Below are 19,355 nucleotides of genomic sequence, written 5' to 3' on the forward strand. Positions count from 1 at the left end.
AGCTAATAGGACTTTCCCATATCTAATTTCTGCAATTCCAAGTTCCATTAGGGAAAATAATACTTTCAATTTTTCTCTGGCCAAGGTAATTTCCAGTTCAGCTAATGTTCTGTGGAAAACTGAACACTGAACACAGAAGTATTTTGCTTCTGCTGTTGACATTTTTGGTGGGCTTTTGTTGAACATCGATGTCTGAAGTGAGAATGAATATGTGTGGATTGTGAACGCTGCTGTGGCTCCTGCTGTTGTTTCTTTAGGAAATCCTGTCCCAGGAGCACCAGCAAACTTTTCAGAGATGTGGGACCCTCCTCAAGAGGAAAACTGATGATGAAAAGCTTAAAATACAAAAACTGTAAATATATTAGGAACCATAACCTTATAGATGAGTTTGTTTATCCCCATGCCAGCAAAGGAACCTTCTGCCTGATCCCTTCTCCAGTTCTGCCCCTGTGATGGGATTCCCTTGCATCCCTGGGCGTTTATTCCACAGCCTAATAGATCTCCCCATTAGGAAATGTTCTCTGAGGTTTAATCTCAACTTTCCTTTGTTCCAGTTTATGCTGTAACATCACAGACTGTGCTTGAATTGGAGTTGTGCCTGTTTGCACAGAAAAGCACTGAGCAGTAACAGATGAAATGACAAAGAAATGAAGGGAAGTAAATGTGAGTTTGCCACAGGCCTCTGTTTTTTGAGTCTATTTGCTGTTATATTTGTCAGTAGAAAATTGCTGAAGTCCTTCTGGAGTATTTGGAGCAGGTATCCTAAGTCATCCCATGTTGCTGCTGAGGCTCACAGGCAGTTTAGAGAGAAATTGCTGGAGGAGACAAGTTGTGATGTCATGTCCAGCGGTGAAGGGAAGGGACAATGGCTGGCCCTGAATATTGGACTATGAGCCGTCATTTCAACATCTCCTGACCCATCTAAATCTTCAAAAAGAATATGGTGCCCCCTAATTCAAACCTTTTCTTTTTCCTGAATCAATGGAGTCATTGATAGAAAAGCTGGAGTGGTCTTGTGATGGATTAATCTGGGACTGTTAACACCAATGTTTCACAGGATCTCCACGAAATCCTGATGCTCCCGGGGTGCACAGGGGGGTACGAGCCAAGGAACAAAGCGGCCGTGTCATGTAAGAGCTGCTCGAGATACCAACGGCAAACAAAGCGCCTCTTACCTGGTCTGCGGACGGGCCGGCTGCCTCGTTGGGGCTTCCTTATGGCGATTTCGAAGAAAGAAAGGGACGAAGGGCAAAATGTTCTTCGGCGAGTGCGAAATGCGTCGATTTTTGGAAGGCGGGAGGGGAACGGGCAGCACCATCCAGTGAGCTGTCTGGCATTTGCTAAGCTCCGTTTGCTGGTTTCTTTGAAATGTGACCTATTTCCTTGTTGCACAGGAAAGAAAAGAAGAGAAAATAAAAGCTATGTGGCTCTGAAGAGCTCTGAGACCTTCTCAGTGCCAGGAAATGGGTCTTCTATGGAAGAAAACAAGTCAGAGGAAGGTGGTGAAAGCTGCTGTTGTACAAGATGAGTACAATGGTACAATATTAGGAACAATTTCTTCCCCAAAGGGCTGTGGGGCATTGAAACAGGCTCCACAGGGCAGTGTTGGAGTCACCATCCCTGGAGGGTTGGACAGACGGACATGAGGTTCTCAGGACATGGGGCAGTGCCAGGAATGGGGGAACGGTTGGACTTAATGATCTTGAGGGGCTTTTCCAACCAAAGTGATTCTAAGAAAGGCCCTCTGTGTAGGGCTGCTTTGGAGCTGTGGTTTGTGATGGTCAAGACCTCAGCTCAGTAACCCAAGAAGCTTCTCCTTGCTGTTGTTTTTCCCTGCCCTGCTTTCTGAGCAGCAATTTGTTGTGCCAGAACAGCCGTAACACCAACAGCTGGGTGGGAACCACTGACACCAGTCCCACCAAACAGTGCTTGTTTCTGGTGGGGTTTGGAGCTGCTCCTCAGGGACATCTCTCCCTTCCTAGAAAACTGTGTGTGTTTAATTCTCCCATTGCCAGCCGGCAGCTCCTTAACCTGGAAGAGATGGGTAAAGGCTCAGGATTCAGCGCCAACCCTTGGCGAATGGGCAGAAGGGCTGTAGCACCGCAGTTTCTTTCTGCTGAATGCAAAGAGGTGGATGGGGAATCCCAAAGTGTTTTGTTGTTGCAGGCAGAAGAAGTTGGGACCGGGGCCCTGATCGTGACAGGTTGAGCTTGCTGATACTCAAGACCGATTAGAATAAAAACATATAGTAATAGGGTTAGATATGCAAAACGCAAACTGTCTTTGAGTGTTACTCAACTGTAGGACATCTGGTTGCCAAATCCCCCTCGAGGAGCCCTTTGACGTTCTGACATGGAGCTGTAGGTGATGTTTACTCAGAAATCCATATTAAAGGTTTTTCCAAGGACAAGGTGAGATCCTGAGATAGAAGGAATGAGTCACTGGCAGTTTGCAAGGGTGAAAATGCAGCATCCCAACACACCCAACCCAGGAGTGCGAGCAGAGCTCTCGGTCCTGAGCCCTCAGCAAGGCTCACCTGCACTTTTGTCTTTTGCCAAAAATCCCCAAGTTTAGGCAATGTACAATGGTTGTGATAATTGCTTTTTGACGGCTGTGCTTTCAAAGCCAGCGGTGGCTCTTTCAAGCCGGAGTTACAAGTTTAGGAGACACCAACCCAATTTGATTGAACACCTGGGTTTAATTAAACTGAGTTTTACTGTTGGGCAATTAGTTTGCGTGTCTCCACACTAGTGGAACAAACAAAAACATTTGTTTACAGCTGGGCTGGCTTGCAGACTCTCAACCTGCAATATTTGGGCTACAAACAAAGCAGTATACTTTATTACAGCAGTAGCTAAAAGACTGAATTGTTATTGTGTTAGGTACAGTACAACCATAAAAAGGGTTATTCTGTGGCCAAGCAGCGAGTCCCAACATGGACTTGGGGCCAGGCTGTGATGTAGAGGCAGAGCTGGGAACTTTGCCCAGGCCCTGCAGTGTAGACATGGCAAAAAAGAGAATTTCTTTCATTTTATGTACAAAATGGTTACACAAAATTACCTCATTAGGGCTCAACATCATTCACTATGTATTTTAATGGCAAGGAGGATGGAGTTTGCAGCCTTACAAGCCTTAAAATGAGTATTGGCCTGGGTGTCGTGGTGCTGCAGCTGGGCACGCTGGGTGCGTTTGAGCATCGGCCAGCACCACCAGCAGCCCACGGGGCCAAGTTTTGTCTGGAAGCTTTGAACTTTGTGCTTCCCCAGGGTTCCATGCACCAGCCCCGCAGGGTTTCTGCCAGCCTGGTGCTGATCCTGGTGCTCGCGGGATGCTGGAGCGCGCAGGATCCCAGCGCAGCCTCTGCCACGTGTAGCCACAGGAGGGTGCAGTGTCACCGGCTGCGGAGCTTTGGGGACACGGACCTGGTGCTGTGCTGAGCACGGGGCTCCGCTCCATCCCAGCAGGGAGAGGATTTCTGGTGTCTCCTGGAAATGCGTCCTCATCTCATCCCAGAAACACAGGAAGCATCTGGCTGACACTGTTTGATGTAGGAGGTGAATTGTAGTCACTGTTCGTTCCCCATGAAACCCTGTGGATGTCTGGTCCCTTTACTTTTCCCTGTTTTCGAGGCTCTTGTGCGGATGATGGAGACCTTGGCTTGGGGTTTAAACAGCTCTGAGGTGGCTCCATCACCCTTCCAGAGATGGGTCCAGACTGGAGTCAGACCTAGTTTTTGAGCCAAGGGGTTTGCATGGTCTGGTACAAATGACAGTGGCCAGTGTTTGGGGACACCGTTGGCCCCAGGCACAGATTGCTTGTTTAAAAGACATATAGATGAGGTTCTTAGGGACATGGTTTAGTGCCAGAGTTAATGGTTGGACTTGATGACCTTGAGGGTCTCTTCCAACCAAAATGATCTGTGATTCTGTGATTGTTTGCCATTGTATATCGGGAGTCTATCACACCCTATTTACCATCAGGAGGGACTGGAGACATCAGGGAAAAGTGAATTTCCCTGGGAAGGGCCAGGGGCAGCCATGCACAGAGCCGGACAATGAATTCCTGCAGCCTCTCTCTTCATTACACACCGAGTGTGTTTGGAGACAAGCGTCAGCAGACAGAAAGCTCCTGGTATGGCACCAGGCCATGCTTTCAGCAATTAAGTAAGCGGCACCATTCAATTAAACCCCGAATACTTCACTTAGTTGCTCTTTTAAGCATGTGCTTTGGGGGCTCCGACAATGGCCAGCATGGCCTGGGGAGGAAGGAAACCGCTCTTTCCACCCAGCCAGGGAACTGGCCAAAAACCCAGCGAGCGCAGTCCCTTTGAACTCAGCTTTAAAATGGAGAGCCAGGCTTTTCTAGTCTGAATGCCTGCAAGGAAGAGCGGCCCTTGCTCTGGGATGCTCCAGGGGCTGAGAACTCCCACTATCAGGCCTCTCTTTCTGGGAGGAAAGGCTCTTTTCCCTTGTTTTCTGAGGGCTGTTAGGATGCACATGCCTACCAGGCAATGCCACGTATTTGGGGTCTCTCCTGGGTATCTCCTGCTCAGGTCACGGGGCTTCTCCATCTGAGGAGTGGAGTTCAGAGGGCTTCAAATTAGGGTTTACACAAAGCCATGGAAGAAAATGAATTATGGCCGTTAAATGCAAAGATAAGTCTTCAGGCTTGCACTTAGTTTACTGATAGCAGAGGATGTAGGAGGACACACCGCAAAAAGTATCACTGCTTCTTGCTTTTTTTTCCTAATCCTTCTTCTCAGGCATCCCATGGCCAGCATCCCGCTAGGACACAGTGCTGGTGAAGTATTTGTGGGTTTTCCTCCCTCCGTTCCCACCTGCCGGTCAGCTGGTCACACACAGCCCGTGCTGGGTCAGTCTGGACTGTCCAGCACCGGACCCTGTGCATTTGGGACATCCAGACCTGGAGGGGCAGGCTGGGGTGGTTGTCCTGATCCATGCTACACTACACAGACCCTCCAGCCCCTTCCCAAGCCCTGCCTTGCAGTCTTACGCTCAGCAAGCTTGCTCGAAGGCTTGGCTTATCTCTTCCCCCAGCAATTCCACCCCCCCCCCTTACTCATCATTCAAATCCTTTTAGACTAAAAGGCTCCTTGGGAGTGGTTTTGGGGTCTGTGTGTCCCCAGAGATGGGTTCAGGCTGGGTCCCCACTGCCTGCTGCTGTCCTTTCCCAGTGTCCTTCCCCAGGACAATTCGGAGCTGTCCATTTTTATAATATTTGTAGAATTGCCAGGTAATTCTCTCTTTAAATTCTCTCCTCACCAGGGCTCACATATTCAGCTTTCTAATCTCAAAGACGAACGATTTCAGAAGGAAGAAGGAAATGAGCTCCTGCCCTTTTTTGTTGCTTATTGTGTCCTGAGAGGGCTTGGTTTTTAAACAAGCAGTATTTTATTATTTGCAGTGTTTATTCCTTACTTTAGAAATACATTGTCCTCTGTGGGACACTCCACGGTGGCAGCAGAAGAGGAGTTACAGCACCACGAGAGCCAGCGGGGCGAGAATGATGTAACTCAGGAGGGAAGGGGCTTTGTAAACCATTAGCAAATTCTTGAGGGCTTTTTGTAAGATTTTAAAGCCCATAACTAACATCAGTGCAGAGCGCAGCTGCTTTTAAGGCCGTTTCATCAGGCCAGCTTTTTGAGAGCATTTTGAAGACGATGGTTAAAATGAAGTGTGAGTTGGGAGGAGGTGTTTGGGAGGAAAACAAACAATATCCTGGTTTGCTTTGTCTGTTGTTTTTGGGTTTTTGTTTTTTCCTGCTGCCATCAGCACAGCCTCTTTGCTTATCGCATTTATTGGGATTTTGCTTGCTTCTACGGGGGTGTTTTCTTGTCCATGGAGCCGCCTGCATCGCCCCCGGCTCTGCCTGCACCGCGGCTGCTGGGGGAATCTGCCTGCTCAGAAAGGCTGAGCTTATTAGCTTTATACCCTTGCAGGCAAGACCTGCCTTCTGCACTGATGTCAGCACTCAGGGCGGGACTTTTATTGCCTTGTGGGTTTGGGGATTTTTTTTTTTTGGATAATCCTGGCAAAATTCCTGAGCAAAGCTTTTTTTTCTTCTTCTTTTTTTCAAGCAGCCCCTATACATGCTGCCTCCGAGCCGCTCTCTTATTACTGCTCACTTCCTGAAAGGAGACCTTTTAGCAAAGGCTGGAGCTCCAGCGCTGCCCGGCTCTGACAGAAGAAGGTTATTGAGGAAGGCGACATAAACCCTCAGCCTGGAAACTTTCTGACACACGCAGGACCGAAGCGGAGAGAGAAGCTTTTGGCTGCTGCTGGGAAAAAGAAAAGAAGAAAAAAGCTTAAGGAGTTAAAAGGGGGGAAAGAAGAAGGGAAAACACTAGAAAAGGTAAAACACTCTTTAAAATAATTTTTCCAGAGAGGTCTCTTTGAGGTTGGAGTGGGGTGGTCTGGGGTGGAGGGAACGCGAATGTTCTTTGAAATCAGAACCGTCTCCCTGGAGAAGGAATGAGCCCGAAGAGCGTTGCGCGCTGGAAAAACATTTATGAGAATGAAAACCATGTTCACCCTTCTCCAACATTCAGAGTTTCCATAAAAACGCAGGGTTGTGTTTCAAAGCGTCTGCAGACGGCAGGAGCGGGGCAGCTGCTCCCCAGCCACACGCCGCTCGGCTCTCTTTTATTGCGTTAACCCATCTGATGGCGTGTTTGCTGCTCTAAAATATCATTCTCTTAACACGGAGCCGCCATGGGCGAAACCCTCAATTGCAGAAAGCAGCAGCTATAATCCCTGTTGCAGAATTCCGTGTTCCTCGCTGTCTTCGTTCCTGAGAATAAACACGCGCTGCACTCCCTCGCCCTCTTTCCCCATCTCTCTCCATCTTCAGGAGCTGCCAATGGCTCTTTTCCTCCCGTACGATGTGGTCAGAGGATTACAAACTGTCTGCCCTGAAAAACTTGCAATGTCCTTAACTTCATGTGCATCACCAGGCGTTTGGCCCTCTTGCACTAGTCGCGTATTTCTCTGCTCTGATTATGTTTTTAGTTTATTTTTTTAAAAAGAAAAAATCAATCCTTCAGAACATGTTATTTTAAACATCAAAGTAAATATTAGTGATGGTGAAATGCCAGAAGATTATCTCATTAGAGCTGAAGGAGCTGTGCTATAAATAGAAAGGAGTTTATAAAATAACCTTGGCAAATATCTTCCGGAGGCAAAGAATCACCCGGAGGGCCGCGCGGAGCTGCTGGGAGCACGTTTGGGGCAGTGCCCCCCAGCCCCAGCTGTGTAGCAACGTTGACAATTTCACACAGAGCCTCATTTTTGGGGGACTTTTGTTGGTCAAGCGTACACAGGGATGTAAACTCCAAGGGCTGCTTGTTTCCCTGTGTATGGCCGCACCAATACCCATGTTGGCTGGAGACAGCTCGGCCACACCAGAGATCTGTTTCTGATTCTGTTCATCAACATTCTCGTTAGCAGAGCTCACGTGGTGACAGCGCGCGATGTAGCGCATGACGGGTGAGAGCAGGGAGATTTTTAAGTCTGTTGTTCATTCCTGGTGTCCCCCTGGTGCTAGGGATGGTAGAAGGGGAAACGCTTTGTGCACCCAGGTACCTCCCTGGCTGGCACTGGGGTGTTCGCTCCGCTCCGCTCACCACAGCCTTGCCCGGACTAGTCTGAAATGTCTCCATGAGGCTTCCTCGGGTTCTTGGAAGGTTGTTCCAGTGTCATGAAGTTTCTCCATATATGGAACATGCCGAGTGCTCCAGTTGCTCCATCCTCTGCTTCCCGTTGTTCCCGCTTCGCCCCACGGCAGCACCATCTCCTTTCCTTCTCCTCCTTAGATCCCTAAAACCTCCCGCGCTCATCTCCAGCTGCGTTGCCCTGGTTGGGTGGATGGGAAAGGTCCTGTCATCTCCTGTAAATCATGCTTTTCCCAGATAAGACTCAGGGGGGGCTGAGCTGTTTCGTTTGGCAGAGGAAGATCCGATAACAGGACTGAGCGGTGGGGTGAAGCGTTGCCCTCGGGAAAGGTGTTGCCTGCTCAACATAAACAGTGTCTGTTCCTCATGCCAAAGGCCTTTTAAGTACCAAACCTGTAATGCGAGAGGCCCTGTTATCGCTGGTGGCTCAAGGCCACCCAGAAACTCTTATGGGGAGGAGTAAGATGCTTATCATCGCGTGAAACCCTGGTCCGGAGGCACTGTGGGCTCAGCTGTCCAGAGGAGCAGCTCCATGGAGGGTTCTCAGCACAGGTTGCATCAGGCCCACCCAGGGGATGATTCTGTTCAAACACTTATCTAAAGATTATCCGAAACCCCCAACTCCAAAAACCACTTTTCTTGCCAAGTTTCCAGCAATGAGTTCATTCTAAGCCAGAAACACCGCAGGATGTGTTTGTCACGTCCTGTGCTGCCTAGATCTCAATGAACTTGAAAACAAACAGAATTTGGACCAAATTTGTCAAGTTTTCAGAAACAATTCGTTAGTGATTGGGGTGATGTCAGCTCAGATGTGCTGGAGATATGCAAGTCAAAAAGATCTTCCCCTGACCTCACCACCGTAGGAAATGTTTGTAAGGCGAGTAGTTGCAAACATTTCCTGGGAATCTATAAGCAGGTCGGATCTCATACGGCGGTTGGGGAGTGAGAAACATGGAAAACCACCAGCCTGGATGCAGACTCATTTTTCAACACTGAAGGAAGTTTTAAAGGGACACCATCAAAGCACATTTTCCCATCTTGGTTACTGTGAGTGCCTCCAAGTCTGCAACCACTTCAAGAATTTGGAGATTCTCCACTGAGGAACTCGGCCAAAATATTTTAGCTCCATCTGACTTCAGTGGAGCGATGTCAGTGGCACATGTGAAGCGCAGGGTCCGGCTGTTCCATTGCTGCTCTCTTACCTTCTCCCAGGTCATGAAAAGAATGCTTGGGGTTTATCGTGTCTGAAAATTCAGTGTATTTACGTACCCATTTAGCATCCCAACCTACTGTTATTGCTATTGTGAATCTTGCTCTTCCGTCATAGCTTAATTTTTTAAAGGGAAAATTACATAAGAGAAATCTGTTCCCGTGTGGGTCTGCAAATCCTTCTGAGCTCAAACATCCGTTAATGCTGGTTCCAGCTGAGCTGAGCTCATGGGTGATATCCTGGCCTCCTGCTTTAAGAGTTGTGCCACTGACCTCAACAGGACCAAGGCTACACCCCGAAGTGGCTTTGGTCAAAACCACAGAGCAACGAGTTCAGTTTTGCCAGGGTTAGAGGCTCCTCATTCCCTGGCCATGAAGGAAAGCAGCTCCTCCATGACCAGGCCCAGAAATAAGTATTTGGTGGCCTTTGGGCTGTAGCTTCCTCGTTAGGAAGCCACATGTGCTTGTGAGTCCATGTATTTTCTGTCACACCCTGCCATCCCCCATCAAATCCAAACCATCTGGGCCATGTGTTTCCCTGAACAGAGAACCTGCAAGGAGAGAAAAAGGGCCCGTAAACTCTGCATAGCAGATCTGACAGAGCTCACTTGAAGGGAGACGGAACCTGGAAACCATCTGCAGATCTTCCAGACCTGTAGGGGCTGGAGGGCGTCCACTGCCCGCTGCCGTCTGCAAGACTTCATCTGCATCCCTGTGCTTTTGCTCAGACTGTTGCCAAGTCGGTTCTCTGCTTGCCTGGGTTTGCCCTGCTGGGAAACGGAGCCAGGAGCGTTCACCTGCTTGCGGGAACAGCGGCAGAAGCTGGGCTGTGTGTAAGCTGTGTGTTTGCGCTCTCGGTGCCCTGGCAGGCTGGTTGCTGCCTGTACATCTGCAGAGGGGAATTCTCCATCCCCAGGCGCTGGAAGCACAGAGCCAACAAGCACTGAGGAAGGTAGAGCAGATCAGGATGAGCCTCCTCTCTGGCCAGCGAAGGCTCCTCGCCCTTTCTCTGTGTCACCACAATGTCTGAAAGGACACATTTGTGATTTCCTGCAAAGACAGTGTGGTCCAGATTGATTTGGTGCTTTAGGGTCCTGCTCCACAGCTCACTGCGATTCCTCCAAGCCACTCCCCTGAGTCAGCTTAGGTTTTGTGATCCAAACCTGATCTAATGTCAAAGTTAACCCTGTTCTGGGAGTGGGGTGGGACCAGAGATCCCCTCAAGTCCCTTCCAGCCTCAGTTACTCTTTGGTTCGGTGTGGCAGGACCAAATCAGTGCCAGTGCTGGAGCCAGGCAGTGCTGCGGGTCCCCTGCCCACGACTGTGCTGCTGTGGGTGCAGCCTTGGGTGCTGCTGTGCTGTGCTGGGGGTAGAAGATGCTGCTGTTCTCTCTGCTCACTGCAGGTCCAATGGTGCTTCTCAGAGCCCTTCTGGGTAACAGGAGTCACCTCAGATGCTTTTCCTGGGAAGCTCAGTGGGGCTTTCTTTGTCTCTCCAGCTTCAGCATATGAGCCTGTGCTGTATCGTGGACGCACGTGCTGTGGCAGGCGATGAGAGGGGCTGCAGTGGCTGTAGACCAGACACGTCTTTGTTGGAGCGTCCCAGCACAGGTACAGAACTGCAGATGTGCGATTTATGGCCCTGCCCTGAGGCCACGTTGAAGAAGGGGTCAGATTTAGCGTGCCACGCTCGGCGTGTGAGCTGTGACAGGCCTTTGTCAGGTATAATTGTATAGAACTGTATAAAACCTGCTCCTGCCTGAGCTGGGACGAACAGCACATCCCTTTCTCCGAGCAGATCCCTCCGGGAGAGGGTGGTTCTGCAGGTGAGCAGAGCTCAGCATTGGCACAGGTGGGTGTTTGTCTTTATGCAACCGCAGGGCTCAGTGCCTCGTGTTGCTGCGTTGTGTAAGCACAAGGGCTGCAGGCGGCTGGTGCAGCGTCTGCTTCCCTGCCTGCTCGGAGCTGTGAGTGCTCCTGGCCTTTCCAAGAGCCCGGGACACTGTCCCGCATCCCGAGCACAGCAGAGATGTTCCTTGCTCCACACTGGTGCAGCGGGAGCTTTAGGAGGACAGGGACGGAGCTGTGGAGATGCGAATCTGGATTCTCTCTTGGTGGTGCTGAGCCCCACAGAGAGAAGAGGTGGTTTAGTGAAGGCAGGAGATGGTCACGCAGACGTGGGGATGCCAGTTATAAAAACAGCATTGTGCATGTATCCAGAGGTATTGATGGTGCGTGATGGCACGCGGAGGAGTGTGTGGGTAGTGAGCATCCTCATACAGCTAGAATCATAGAACCATTTTGATTGGAAAAGACCTTTTAAGATCACCAAGTCCAACCGTTAACCCAACGCTGCCAAGTCCATCGCTAAGCCATGTCCCTGAGAACCTCCTCTAGCACGTGTCCTCATGCACAGCTGCACACAAACAGCTGCAGCCAGGGTCTGCATATGTGTGGATGGCGTGTGCGTATTTACACACGTGGTGCATGTGTGTAGTTGGCAGGGGCACTGCGTGGTAGGCGAGATGCACTTTCTTTTACCGCCCGTTCGGTTGTCTTTTGAATTCGGCTGTTTTGTGCGTGGCTGGAGCCAGCAAGGAGAGTGGTGGCAGGAGGCCAGCAAGTCTGGGTCACATGGAGCGGCTCCAAACTATTGCATAAGTCCCGTCTGAAAGTGGACCTGCTTGGTGGAGCCATCTCCTGAAAGCAGAGGAAGGCTGAGGGTGGCAGCCGGGGTGCCCGGTAGTCACATCTGGCTGAAGGTGGCCGGTCTGGCAGCCACATTGGGGCTCAGCCCTGGGGCTCAGCTGCCCCTGCCCAACACCCCTCCCTGGTGATGATGATACGAGCTGGCGCTTCTGTCACGCTTTCCTGTTGAGGACCTCCGAGCAGTTTACCACACTTGGAGAAATGTAATGACCCCAGCATTCCAGATAGGGCCAGGTCCTTATGTAACACAGAGATAGTATTTCCAGAAAGCAAAGCAGTTGGTGTCAGAGCAAGGCCAGTGCTCCCAGCTCTCGCTCGCATGCCCTTGCTTTGTCAGGAGTTTCTTTTGCCCCTTTGCGGGTGAAATTCAAGATCCTGCTGAATTCTGGAGAGGAGCAAGGGGATCATTCAGTCTTTTCCTCACTAAGATTGCACTGAATAGATTTGACCGTAAAACAATTCTCATGTTTTTTGTTTCTTTTAAAAACTACTCCCACACAGTACTGGAGCGAGCCCAGGGCCCTGTGCAGCTCGCTCGTACAAAGGGACAGAGGGTGTGCCCGCCGCAGGGCCTGACCGGGGCTCAGCGCTGGGGACAGCGAGGGGACGTTCCCGGCTCACCGGGCCGGTACCGGGTGCTGGCAGAGGAATGGGAACCTGGGCTTAGATCCCTCACCTTGGGTTCAGACCGGCAGCATCAGCCTGGATTGCCCACGTTGCTGGTGACAGTTGGATTTCATTTTAACAGCGTGAAAGCAGCATCTCCGCTCTGGACAAAGCCTGAATTTGACCCCGCAGTCGCTGGGCTGAGTGTCTGCAAAGAACCGCGCTTGGGCTGGGGTGAAACAGCCCTTACAAGTGAGGCGTCGTAGGTCCCTTCTCAGCAATAAAGGGAAAGGCAAAAGCCCTTGGCTTTCCTCCAGCACAGGCTCGATAGCGGGATCAGCCCGAGCGACGGCGAGTGGATCCTAAAGGGTTGCTGTAGCGCAGCGTGGGCAGGAACCGTCCCGTGGCTTGGAGCTGCTGTTTTCTGGTGAACAGCGATAGCTACGTGTTTCTAATTCTTTGCTTGCCGTGCCCCCAGAGAGGCCAGGCTTGGAGCAGCAAAGCAGATTAAGGTTCAAGCTCTTGTTTTCAGTTCTGCAGACCTGTGACTTTAACCCATTTTTTGCATTCTGCAGCCGAAGCTCCCGGCAGTGAGCTGCTGATTAATTAACGCTGATGGTGGCTTTCCTGGTGTCCCTTTATTAGAGCAGCGTGAGCTGAAACCAGCGCTGTTCCTGTCGAACACGCGGAGGATTTGTCCTTCTGCCTTGCAGCGGTATTTGAGAAATAGGTTTCAACCAGGGGTTTACAGCCAAAACTTGTGGTGACAGCAGGTGAGAAGGGGGATGATTTTTTCAGAAAAAAGGTGATTTTAGGATCGTGAGGTTTGCTGTGATAACAGGTGGCAGGTCAGAGTCCGGTGTGCGGGGCAAGGGGGTTGGTGCAGGTGCTGGGAAACGTCACGATGTTGCTGCCAAATGTCTCTCCACGCATTGGCATGGCCAGAAAACGTCAATCCCAGCACCCTGCGGTCCCCGTGGCATTTAGCTTGGTTTGCGAGGAAAATAAGGCCCATGGAGCAAAGCCACGTTTGCAGCTCTTCCCCCGATGATAACATCTGAACTGGTCAAACTATGCCAAGTTGGAGTGGATGGACGGAGGAGCAGGAATCCCTGCGGTGCTGTGTTCGCAGGGGCTGCCGTCCCGCGGGGTCTGATGTTGGCAGGGTCAGGACGGAGTCGGGGACGAAGCTGCCAAGCTGTGGGACGTGGCATCACAATAAGTGATCAACAAGTGCCAGTACCCAGTTCTACAGCAGAACGAAGTAACCATGAGGGCTGGTGACCTTTATTTGTTCGTTAATGCCGTTGCTGATAGCACAGCCCGGAATGGCTGTTTGTGGTGAGGTGGTACCACTGTCCCCGCTCGCAGGTGCTGCGTGTCAGGAAGGTGTCAGTGGAAGGGCCTGGGGGGATGCTCTGTAAGTATTTCCTCCCATTGGGGAAAGCTGGAAGAAGAAATCTGTGTTTGTATTTATTTCTCTCTGTCTCAAAAGAAAAAAGAAAAAAAAAAAAAGGAAAAGGACACCTGAGCTCATAATTTGCAAAAGTTGGATGAGAAACCTGGAAGCCACCGGGCCCTGCATCTTTAAAAGCAGTTAAATTCCTTTTCTCTGCACTAGGAGGCACCTTGAACCTTCCTCTTGGCCCCGAGCAGAGCCCATCTGCTTCCTATTACCTTCCCATAAAGCTGCCTCCCCGGCCAAAAAGCCAGGCTTTCAGGGAATTCTGTCTGCAGCCCCGATGTTGAAATTAGTAACAGTTGTCATCTGTTTTTTTTCCTTTTTTTCTCTTTGCTTTATTCCAGCTTAAATTTTAAACCCCCTCCCCAGCCTTCCCCTTCTCACAGGTCCTTGGGGTGGGAAGAGGTGACCTGGAAGCCGCCCCCGGCCCCTCGTCCCCGCTCCGGGTTCACCTTGGCGCGGGAGCGCCGGCCGCTCGCGGGGCGCCTGCCAAGGACAACGAATTCCTCGGGAAAGAGCAAATCGGAACCAGCCCAAGCGAGGGAGGCACGAGACCGGCGAGGTCACCGCGTGGCCCCTCCGGCCCGCTGTCCCCACCGCCCCCCGTGGGCTCCTTGGTCGCTGCCGCTTAGGAAGCAAAGTCTGAAAAGTGAGGTTATGGAAAACTTCATACGTATTGAAGTGGCTGTGGAGCCCACGCTCCTCCGGTGCTTTCCCCCTTGATCTGGGTCCTGCTCTTGCAGGATTCGGGCTCATCGGGGTCTCGGTGGTGAAACGCCGCTGGGAAGGGGCTGTGTTTTCCTTGCTGTGTGCAGGGAGGAATCAGAGCCGAGCCCTTCCCCCCAGCCCGGCTTACGGGGAATTTTGCAGCTGTAATTCCCCGTTTGTGCTGATCTAATGTGCCTCCTTCCCCTAAGGTCAGGATTTTGGCACCTTGATGCCTGCAGCTCCCTCCCAGCCCCTGCTCCGGGGATGCTGAGCGGGCAGGAGGGAGACGAGGGCGCCGGTTGTGACAGCTCAGGGTCACAGAGAGGTGGAGGAAGGACGGGAAATAGCGACAGCCGGGAGGAAGTGGGTTCAACAGCTGGAAAACAAGAAAAATTAGTAGTGTGAAGCCCAGGAGAAAATACACTTCAGCTGAGCAGCTTTCTGTCTGCAGACCTTGGAGCCGTGACAGAATTTAAAAGCTGGAATGTCGAGCTTTAGTAGATGCTGAAAAATGCTGACTTAGGAGAGGGGCCGCAGCACGCCCGGCTTTCGTTTCGCCTTCTCCCTTTTCCAGTCCCCGGCCCACGGCGCTGGGGGAGCAGCACAGAGCAGCTGCGGCATCCCGGCTCTGTCCCCTGTGTGACAGCCAGGGTGACACCCCGGAGGATGCTGTCACCGTGACCTCACGGACCCACGGTGCTGATCTCTTGTGATGGAGAAGCGCAGAATTCCTGCCCAGCCCTCTCGCCTCTGCTGCCTGCTTCCCTTTGCCTGTCACAGGAGAGCAGAGCAGCCCAAGATGAGGTTTAGGTGATTTTATTCCCCCATCGGGCAGTTTATTGTCACAGTTGCCGGTGGCGTGCGCAGTCCTTGAGGGGCCATCGCGGGTGTTGTGTCCGGGCTTTGTAGAAACCAACTTGCAGGTGGCAGCAGGTGTGACTGGGGAGACCAACCCCAGGCCTCTCTGCTGGTCTTTAACTGTAAATGAACAGTTAAAAACCTTAACATTTAAGCTATGGAACTCCCAAGTTGTGATTTAAAGATGCATGATTAATCTTCCTGACATTTCTGTCTACTAGGGAAAAGCCATTAACTTATTTAGATGAATTATTGGGGCAAGAATTGTCTCTCTGCTTCCCTCTTGTACCTTACCTATGTAGCCTCTGGCCTGTGATGGGTGTTATTCCAAGCCCCCACAGCACAAATAACATTAACTGTGTAGTAAAGATGGGAAAACAGGAGTAGAAATAAATCGCAGGCTCCCCTGAGGACGTGAGGTGAGAGTGGCAAAGCCAACAAGGATCCGGGCTCTGCCCTGTGCTCTAACCAGCCAGTAGTCTTTGCTATTTAAAACGCACAAAAGCAGAGGAAGGCGAGGGTTAATGACATTATTCCGGGTGTTTCCTTACTGGGATGAGGACCACACGCATGCCATAGCTATTGACACCTTCGCGAAGAGCAGCATCCTCCGGTCTCCAGCCCAGGCTCATCTCGGGTGCCCATCCTGCCTTTCCCCGCGTGTCCCAGCGCTGAAGTCGGCGTTCAGTCCATACTGATCTGTCACCTTTGCAGGGACGTTTGTGTTTCGCTGTGGGGCTGCTCTCAAGCAGATATTTGGGATCCTCCGGGTGCTAGTTAGGGATGTGCCGTGTTCATCACATGCGTCATCTCATCGCCGGATAGAAACAAAACCACAGGCTTTATGCGACTCTCCAGCACTATATGAGTTTTGTATAATTGCCTCAGACTGAGTGGAAATTATCTGCAAGCCAAAAATCTTTCACTGGAGCAATTAGCAAATCATTTAAAATACCAAATACAATTGGAATCTCACGATCCAGTTGTGGATGGAGCTGAGAGTAAGGGTGAGTTCACTGAATGGGTCCTTTGTTTTCCATCACTTTTTCAGGTTTAGCCAACACACTCTGAGAGCAAGTGCTCATCTCTCAGCGCAGTGACAGTCATTCAAGTGTATTTTAAAGCCAGGGAAACTGTAGTAGAGAGGATTTCTAGGTTGGTGTTTTTATTCCCTGCTGTCCTCTAAGAGCTCGGGTCACTGAGAACAGGTCGCTCTTCAGTCTGCGCTTCCTCATGGGCGTTCCCACAGGACAAAGGGTTCCCATTTATTCTGAGCTCCTTTCCTCAGCTATAAGGTACATACCAGCCCTTCAATGTCCCCAGGAGAGCACCCAGGCGTGCAGTGTCCCCATAGCAGGACAACATGGCTTTCCACTGTTGTGAACTGATGCACTCAATTGCATTTGCTTCCCGTCCTTTCCTCTTTCTTCCTGCCTTTCTTTTCTTCCTTTATTTTCTTCGTTTCCATCTTCCCAAAGATCAGGCTTTCCTCATTCACCCTCCACACCATTTTCTCCCTTGTGTCTCTCCCCCATCCTTTGTTTCCCCATCTCTCCGCTCGCTCATCCCCCCTCTCTCCTCCGCAGGGGTGATGCCACCAACAGCCTGCGCCTCGAATTAGCCCATGCTGACCCCAGCACAGCGAACCGCAGAACATCACCGGCCTCGCTGCTTTGGGGAGAGCACGGAGCGGCCAAGGATGCCTGCGGAGGGACCGAGGACTCCTGTCTCGACATAAGGGGTGGCCGAGGGAGAGACATGTTGGGACAGCGCCCTTTGAGCCGGCACAACACTCCCTGCACCGAGACCAGCGTCGCTAACCATGGCAATAGCTTGGAGGCTTCTCACATGGACTGTCATCTTCACCGCGGCTCTGAGCAACTGCCCCGGTGACACATTCCAGTCACAAGGTAGGGATCGCCGTGGGGAGGGAGCTGGATCTACCCACCTCTGCTGGCAGAAACCCTAATGCTGTCCCCGGGGGAGGAATCAGGGGATGTTGTGCTGGGGTGTATTGGAGACACCTCAAAATCTGCTCGCTGTGCTGCAGCAGAGCTTCTCCTGCTGCGGGACCAGAGGAGTGATTGTGCTGCTGTAGTGGGTGCTGGGGAGGCCCCACATTGAATCCTGTGTGCGGTTTTGGGCTCCTCATCATGAGAACAACATTGAGGTGCTGGAGAGAGCACAGAGGAGGCGATGGAGCTGGTGAGGGGCTGGAGCACAAGTGTGACCGGAGCGGCTGAGGGACCTGGGGCTGTTCACAGAATCACAGAATGTTAGATATTGGAAGGGACCTCGGAAGATCATCTAGTCCAGTCCCCCTGGGTTAATTGCAGCAGGGCCGAAGTCAGCGATGTACCCGCGTTGTTGATTAATGCAGTGCCATCAGGCTGTAGTTTCGGTGGCCGTGGGCTGTCTTGTGAAGCAGAACTGGCAAGAGGAATGGGGGTAACCAAAAGCCACACGCACCCTGGGTCTGAGTGCTGTCTCGTTGCTAAACAGGAGGCACCGCTGTGCTGGGCGAAACGAGGGGCAGGCAGACACGGAGCTTCGCGACACGCAAGGTTACGCAGGCGGATTTTCTCGAATCTGAAACAAACACGATTTCTGGTCCTTTTTTGCCAAAGCCTCTGGCAGTGCCTGAGGTGACTGTTCTGGGCGTCCCGTGTCCATCAGTTCACACCTCCCTCCATCTGCAGCGACGCTCTGACGAGGCCTTTGCTGCCAGATCGCCTCCGTCCGCTCAAACCCTCCCTCGCCAGCCCCTGCACCGCTTGCTAAGACGCCTCAGTCTAAACCGAATTCCAGTTAACGCATTTGTGCTTCCCCTGGATGGGTCTGGGGGATGAGTCCCAGCCCATGATGGTGCTGGAGCACCAAGCTGGGGACTGAAGTCTGTCCCCTCCCCGTTCCCATCCAGTCCCAAAGCTCAGGCTGCCCCGTGAGTCCCTATTGCTGCCAAAGCGCTTTTTTAGGCTCCCTGCGTCCGAAACGGTTGGCGTCAGGCTATTGATGTTACTCAACACGTCTCTTCACCAGGCTGCTGAGATAGTAAGTACATAATCCTCATAACACCCTTTCAAGAGGGTGAGATGCTGTTATCACCTCTTAGCAGTTGGAGCCACGGAGAATGTAGGCCAGTGTTTTCAACAAGCCACTGATTTTGGCCCGGTGACTTGTCCCAGTTAGCAGTGGAGCAAGATTCCTGTGCCCTGTTTCACAATTCCAGATCAGCGTATTTGTTTTATGCAGGAAAAAGATTAAGGTATCGTAGTTATAAGCTGTAATTATCTTTGTGGGGAATAGCAGCCTCTTCAAGCCAGCAGGGATGCAACAAGATTCAGATGTAACGTGCATGCTCGGGCTGCAGTTTTTAACAGTGCAGGGACTGATGGCTGAAACAACTGTCCAAGGATTCAGCACATGCTCAGCATTGCTGAATGGCTTTTAATGTAAAGCGAGTTTTCTGCTGGTACCTTAGTTTAATTGTAGGTATAGATCAGACATTCCCTGGTTTGTAGAACGGTAGGTGAGGCTGATCTTGGTGCTCCAGAGTCACATGTAAGTCAATGGACCCTCGCCCTGGGACTGCCACAATGAAGCCATGAGATCCCACAGTGTTTTCCATCCCTTAGGAATCGTGCCTGGGCTGCAGCTGCAGCTCCTCGTTGCTCTTGTGACAAGACCAGAGCAAACATCTGCTTCCTTTTCATCCTTTAAGCAGCTCTGTGATGAGAGAGGCAATAGTGAGCACAAAAGGAGGGAAGTAAATCCTCCCTCCTCCACTTCAACCTTCCTTCTTTTCTTCTTTTCGTCTCTCTTCTTTTTGTTCTCTTTCTCTTCCTCTGTCATCCCTGTCCCTGCAGTTCTGGGCTCCCTTTGCAGCAAAAGTGGGGCAATGAGGATCCTCTCCCCACAGCGCATCCCTCCTCCCCAGGTTTCCCCTTTTCTGGGGGGTTTGTGATCCCTCGGGGGCACCCACCGTCCTGCCCAGCCACAGGTTGGTTTTCCTGGAGAAAAGCTTTTTATAGCCCCTCTTCCCGAGCAGTGTGACAGCAATCTGGGAACACCAGGCTGCTCGTTGCCAGCGCAAAGCCTCCTGATACGGCGGGTG

At 51.4% G+C, this 19,355-nt stretch overlaps 1 protein-coding gene across 4 annotated transcripts in view; it reads left to right on the forward strand.

The window, feature by feature from the left end:
* The first annotated feature begins 6,031 nt into the window (after positions 1 to 6,031).
* The window catches only part of ADAMTS10 (ADAM metallopeptidase with thrombospondin type 1 motif 10), a 43,265-nt gene continuing 29,941 nt past the window's right edge, over positions 6,032 to 19,355 (forward strand). For 2 of the 4 annotated variants that reach the window (XM_071799778.1, XM_071799777.1), the window contains exons 1-2: positions 6,032 to 6,372; positions 16,828 to 17,151. In XM_071799778.1, coding sequence (XP_071655879.1) covers positions 17,064 to 17,151 — 88 coding nt within the window. In that variant the 5' untranslated portion in view covers positions 6,032 to 6,372; positions 16,828 to 17,063. Of the gene's footprint in view, positions 6,373 to 10,397; positions 10,510 to 16,827; positions 17,152 to 19,355 lie in introns of all 4 variants that reach the window. The other 2 variants (XM_065858413.2, XM_071799776.1) reach the window with 2 other exon arrangements.

The sequence above is a fragment of the Patagioenas fasciata genome, chromosome 27, assembly GCF_037038585.1.
Source record: "Patagioenas fasciata isolate bPatFas1 chromosome 27, bPatFas1.hap1, whole genome shotgun sequence".
NCBI lineage: Eukaryota > Metazoa > Chordata > Aves > Columbiformes > Columbidae > Patagioenas > Patagioenas fasciata.